Source organism: Aethina tumida, chromosome 4, assembly GCF_024364675.1.
Source record: "Aethina tumida isolate Nest 87 chromosome 4, icAetTumi1.1, whole genome shotgun sequence".
NCBI classification, from domain to species: Eukaryota; Metazoa; Arthropoda; class Insecta; order Coleoptera; family Nitidulidae; genus Aethina; species Aethina tumida.
The window spans coordinates 20296764-20303093 of record NC_065438.1 but is presented as its reverse complement, the minus strand read 5'-3'; the positions used below and the strand labels follow the sequence as shown (position 1 = coordinate 20303093).

The window sequence follows — 6330 nt, the reverse complement described above, 5'->3', positions numbered from 1 at the left end:
GGATTTAAATCTTTAATCCTCTTTTTAGTCCTCCTGGATTCTACTTTTGGGAATTGTCTCAAAACTCACCTTATTAAACTAACTTTTTATATTTAGTACTATGGTATTTCAATGTTATAACTTAACAGAGATAATATTGGAACAAGACACAAAATGACGTTTATATTTTTTTTATAAACTATTATCTATTTGTATAAAATATTCAAGAATCGATTGGTGAATAAGGTTATACTTGTAGAAGAAAAATTATTAAAATCTGTCATTTACTTTTCTTGAAAACTATTTTAAACGAAGTTAAAAACTATCAAAGTGTTGGTTAAATAAATATTTGTATAAATGATTCTAGATTTGATTGGTGGCAAAGGTGAATGGCCCCATTGTTGATATCACTCCCACTTAACAATGCCGTAAATGAACAATTTCCTAATTGTGATATTCATTAAACAATAAGTATAATAATTACAAAAATAATATTTGGATTTGGCATTAAATAAAGGATTTAAAGCCTTCTTTAGAATACTAAAATTAGAAATACAAATCATATAAATAAATAAAGAAGTCAATATTTTGTATTATTCTAACTAATTTAAATAATATAATTATGTAAGAATTATTTATTCACATTTACAGTGAATTGCTAAATTTTTATGATTGTATGTAATTATTTAAAGACTTGCAACGTAATGTCGTTAAAGAGATAAGATACAGTATAAAAGCATAATTTATTAGGAAAAATATTACTTTTTCATCAAGATGGAGTTCAAGACCTTAATTGTCTTCTCAGTCCTTCTGGTCACCACTTTTGGAGCTGTCTCCAAACAACGATCTGATGTACACAACATTGATCTTTGTGGGGGATCACCAAGGTAAACATTTCACAGTGTTCACTGTGTTGTATTTCAGTAATGTTATTTTAGTACACTTGTGTATCAAACGGTTATAACTGAAGAAGGTAAATTGCTGCAAACTGTGAGACAAACTGTGAATTGGCCCAATGGGGGTATCATAAACTCAAGCCCAATTCAATGCATTTATGTAAGTTTTACAAAAGTATTATTTATAAGTGTTACTTCATTGTTAACGTAGGTTGAAGATTTGATTGGTGATGGAAATGGTGGTTACCCAACAATTAAATCTGGAGGCATTGGTAGCACCTCCGTTACCATCGAATTGGTTTCACAATGGACCAAAGGAATGAGCTTCAGTATTACCATCTACACATAAGAAGTTGCTGTTAATTATACTTTTTGTTTGTTTGTTTGTAAATGAAAAATAAATTAGACGTTAAACGACTGCGGTGACATTATTTTATGAAGTTGAGAAACTTAAAGTGAAGCGATTAAAAACGGAACGTAATCATTTGGCCGAATCGATTGACGCCCAACGTCTGTTTAACCAAAAAGCAAAATAAATTAACTGTTCCGGATGAAGTGGTGCATATTTATGATTTTCTCTTAGCGCTGGTGTTTCCGCACAAAAGCCGAAGTAGAAAATTGCATTAATTTATTTAGGCGGCGAGTGAAAAATAATCTATTTTCTTTGTAAACTACTCTTAGACGGGGTTAAAAGCTGTCGCTGGTAATTATTCAAGTGGTTGTAGTAGCTGGTGAACTTGTAAAGCTCTTAAGTTCCGTTGGCAGCCCTGAGACCCACTCCACGGTTGCCAACTTTAACCATTAATTACGACAAGCGACTTATGTGCCGCTCGCCAACTAAGCCACCACTTCTTTTTTTTTTCCCTCCGCCGCCGTTCGCCGTCCCCCCCAGCCCTAAATAAATTCCGGCTTATTTCGAATTAATTTTATCACAAATTAATATCAAAATGGTTTCGCCGCGCCGTGCACAATACAAAAGGCCCTCCCGCTTAATTATCTGCAAGTTTCCAAGTTTTCATTTTTCATCGCGCCAAAATCGATAATGTTGAATTAATGAGATTAGTTATCGTTTAGTCGATTAGTTCCATCAAACGGCGATCTCGAATCCCAACGAAATGTCGCCCCCCGTCCGATGACAAAAAAAAAACGGTAAAAAAAAATGGTAAAAATCGTCCGTCCGTCAGCAAACGATAATACAGTCCATAAATCGAGGCCCGGCAAACAATTACAATTGCATCGAACAGATAACAGATGGTATGTGCGGCTCAATGTTGTGGAACTTGATTAGTTAGTAATGAATTGTATTGGTGGGGCGCACAATTGGATTAAAGCTACCACCCCGAGACACTCAATGTGTTTTTAGATTCAATTATTGCGCGATAGGAATTTTAACTGGGCTAACAGGCAATCCTGCCCCGCTACTTATTTCAGTGCGGGCGCTGCAGGGACAGATAAGGGCGCTCCGCTCAACGCAAAACCTGCAACGGAGATTATTTCTGTGGCACGGGACCTGGAATAATTGCATTAAACGCGGAAAATTCACAAGAAATTGTCCCGCTTGAAACAACTATCTGTCGTGCATGCTGTGGTGCTAGATCTAGGTTATCTGGAAAGCAAAGTGGAATTGAGGAATTACAAATTTTAAGCTAGTATTAGAGATTAGCACATAATAAAGAATAATTAATGTTAATTCATTTTATTGCTGCTCAAAAATGACTTATTCATTGTATAAATGTAAAAACTATGCTTTTGGTGATGAAGTGCTAAACTGGACTTTATTGACAGTTAATAATAATTTGTAGAATAGTCTTCCTTTTGACCACAACTAGAAATAAAACTACTAATCCGTAACTCAGTGGTCCAAGACCTGAAATAAGTGTATTAATTCTGTAAAATTTACAAGAAATCTTCTTGCAATAATTATCTATAATGTATTTACTAGATTATAATTATATCAAAAGCAAAGAGGAATTAAAGAAACGTAAATTTTAAGCTAATATGTGGAGATCAGCTCAAAATAAAAATGTTAAAACAAATATTAATTCATTTTATTGTTGACTAAAAATGGCTGATTTATTTGATAATGATGTGCTGAACAGGATTTTACTGAGAGTTGATAATAATTTATAGAAGTGTCTTCCTTTTGGCCACAACTATAAATAAAACTACCAACTAGACGTTCAAGTGTATATCTGTAACTCAGAATTGTGTAAAATTCACAAGAGATTGTCTTGCAATAATTATCTAACACGTATATTATTAGATTATAATTATATCAAAAGCAAAGAGGAATTAAGGAAACTCAAATTTTAAGCTAATATGTGGAGATCAGCTCAAAATAAAAATGTTAAAACAAAGATTAATTAGTATTAATTCATTTTATTATTGACCAAAAATGGTTATTGTATGAGTGTAAAAAATATTTATTTGATAATGATGTACTGAACAGGATTTTACTGAGAGTTGATAATAATTTATAGAAGAGTCTTCCTTTTGACCACAACTATAAATAAAACTACCAACTAGACGTTCAAGTGTATACCTGTAACTCAGAATATTTCAGTGATCTAAGACCTGAAATAAGTGCATTAATTGTGTAAAATTCACAAGAGATTGTCTTGCAATAATTATCTAACACGTATATTATTAGATTATAATTATATCAAAAGCAAAGAGGAATTAAGGAAACTCAAATTTTAAGCTAATATGTGGAGATCAGCTCAAAATAAAAATGTTAAAACAAAGATTAATTAGTATTAATTCATTTTATTGTTGACCAAAAATGGTTGACTCATTGTATAAGTGTAAAAAATATTTATTTGATAATGATGTACTGAACAGGATTTTACTGAGAGCTGATAATAATTTATAGAAGAGTCTGCCTTTTGACCACAACTATAAATAAAACTACCAACTAGACGTTCAAGTGTATACCTGTAACTCAGAATATTTCAGTGATCTAAGACCTGAAATAAGTGCATTAATTGTGTAAAATTCACAAGAGATTGTCTTGCAATAATTATCTAACACGTATATTATTAGATTATAATTATATCAAAAGCAAAGAGGAATTAAGGAAACTCAAATTTTAAGCTAATATGTGGAGATCAGCTCAAAATAAAAATGTTAAAACAAAGATTAATTAGTATTAATTCATTTTATTGTTGACCAAAAATGGTTGACTCATTGTATAAGTGTAAAAAATATTTATTTGATAATGATGTACTGAACAGGATTTTACTGAGAGCTGATAATAATTTATAGAAGAGTCTGCCTTTTGACCACAACTATAAATAAAACTACCAACTAGACGTTCAAGTGTATACCTGTAACTCAGAATATTTCAGTGATCTAAGACCTGAAATAAGTGCATTAATTGTATAAAATTCACAAGAGATTGTCTTGCAATAATTATCTAACACGTATATTATTAGATTATAATTATATCAAAAGCAAAGAGGAATTAAGGAAACTCAAATTTTAAGCTAATATGTGGAGATCAGCTCAAAATAAAAATGTTAAAACAAAGATTAATTAGTATTAATTCATTTTATTGTTGACCAAAAATGGTTGACTCATTGTATAAGTGTAAAAAATATTTATTTGATAATGATGTACTGAACAGGATTTTACTGAGAGTTGGTAATAATTTATAGAAGAGTCTTCCTTTTGACCACAACTATAAATAAAACTACCAACTAGACGTTCAAGTGTATACCTGTAACTCAGAATATTTCAGTGATCTAAGACCTGAAATAAGTGCATTAATTGTGTAAAATTCACAAGAGATTGTCTTGCAATAATTATCTAACACGTATATTATTAGATTATAATTATATCAAAAGCAAAGAGGAATTAAGGAAACTCAAATTTTAAGCTAATATGTGGAGATCAGCTCAAAATAAAAATGTTAAAACAAAGATTAATTAGTATTAATTCATTTTATTGTTGACCAAAAATGGTTGACTCATTGTATAAGTGTAAAAAATATTTATTTGATAATGATGTACTGAACAGGATTTTACTGAGAGCTGATAATAATTTATGGAAGAGTCTGCCTTTTGACCACAACTATAAATAAAACTACCAACTAGACGTTCAAGTGTATACCTGTAACTCAGAATATTTCACTGATCTAAGACCTGAAATAAGTGCATTAATTGTGTAAAATTCACAAGAGATTGTCTTGCAATAATTATCTAACACGTATATTATTAGATTATAATTATATCAAAAGCAAAGAGGAATTAAGGAAACTCAAATTTTAAGCTAATATGTGGAGATCAGCTCAAAATAAAAATGTTAAAACAAAGATTAATTAGTATTAATTCATTTTATTGTTGACCAAAAATGGTTGACTCATTGTATAAGTGTAAAAAATATTTATTTGATAATGATGTACTGAACAGGATTTTACTGAGAGTTGGTAATAATTTATAGAAGAGTCTTCCTTTTGACCACAACTATAAATAAAACTACCAACTAGACGTTCAAGTGTATACCTGTAACTCAGAATATTTCAGTGATCTAAGACCTGAAATAAGTGCATTAATTGTGTAAAATTCACAAGAGATTGTCTTGCAATAATTATCTAACACGTATATTATTAGATTATAATTATATCAAAAGCAAAGAGGAATTAAGGAAACTCAAATTTTAAGCTAATATGTGGAGATCAGCTCAAAATAAAAATGTTAAAACAAAGATTAATTAGTATTAATTCATTTTATTGTTGACCAAAAATGGTTGACTCATTGTATAAGTGTAAAAAATATTTATTTGATAATGATGTGCTGAACCGGATTTTACTGAGAGTTGATAATAATTTATAGAAGAGTCTTCCTTTTGACCACAACTATAAAAAAAACTACCAACTAGACGTTCAAGTGTATATCTGTAACTCAGAATATTTCAGTGGTCTAAGACCTGAAATAAGTGCATTAATTGTGTAAAATTCACAAGAGATTGTCAAGCAATAATTATCTAACACGTATATTATTAGATTATAATTATATCATCATATTAATTTTAGTTATCTCAAAAGCAAACAGGAATGAACGAAATCCAAATTTTAAGCTAATATATAGAGATTAGCACAAAATAAAAATGTTAAAATAAATAATTAATATTATTCATTTTCATTTTATTAATTAACTGTGAAAAATTTTCAAAAAATTGTATCGTTTTAATTATCGGTCATGTATATAGTTAGATTATATTATTATCTTAAAAGCAAACTGGAATTAAGGAACTTAAAATAAAAATGTTAAAATAAAGATTAATTAATATTAATTCATTTTAATGCTGCCCAAAAATGGTGTTGATTCATTGTACAAATATAAAAAAAAAATATTCACTTGGTGATAGAACTGGACTACTGATAATAATTAATAAAATAGTTTTCTTTTTAACCACAACTACAAATCAATCAAACAGATTTTCAAGTACAAAGCAG

General features: G+C 29.6%; 1 protein-coding gene across 1 annotated transcript; it reads left to right on the top strand.

Moving 5' to 3' along the window:
• The first annotated feature begins 753 nt into the window (after nucleotides 1-753).
• On the top strand, nucleotides 754-1293 carry LOC109602888 (uncharacterized). The gene is made up of 3 exons (XM_020019332.2): nucleotides 754-866; nucleotides 918-1035; nucleotides 1087-1293. Exons 1-3 carry the CDS (start codon nucleotides 754-756, stop codon nucleotides 1222-1224), a joined length of 369 nt encoding a protein of 122 aa, XP_019874891.2. The 3' UTR covers nucleotides 1225-1293.
• The last annotated feature ends 5037 nt before the right edge of the window (nucleotides 1294-6330 follow it).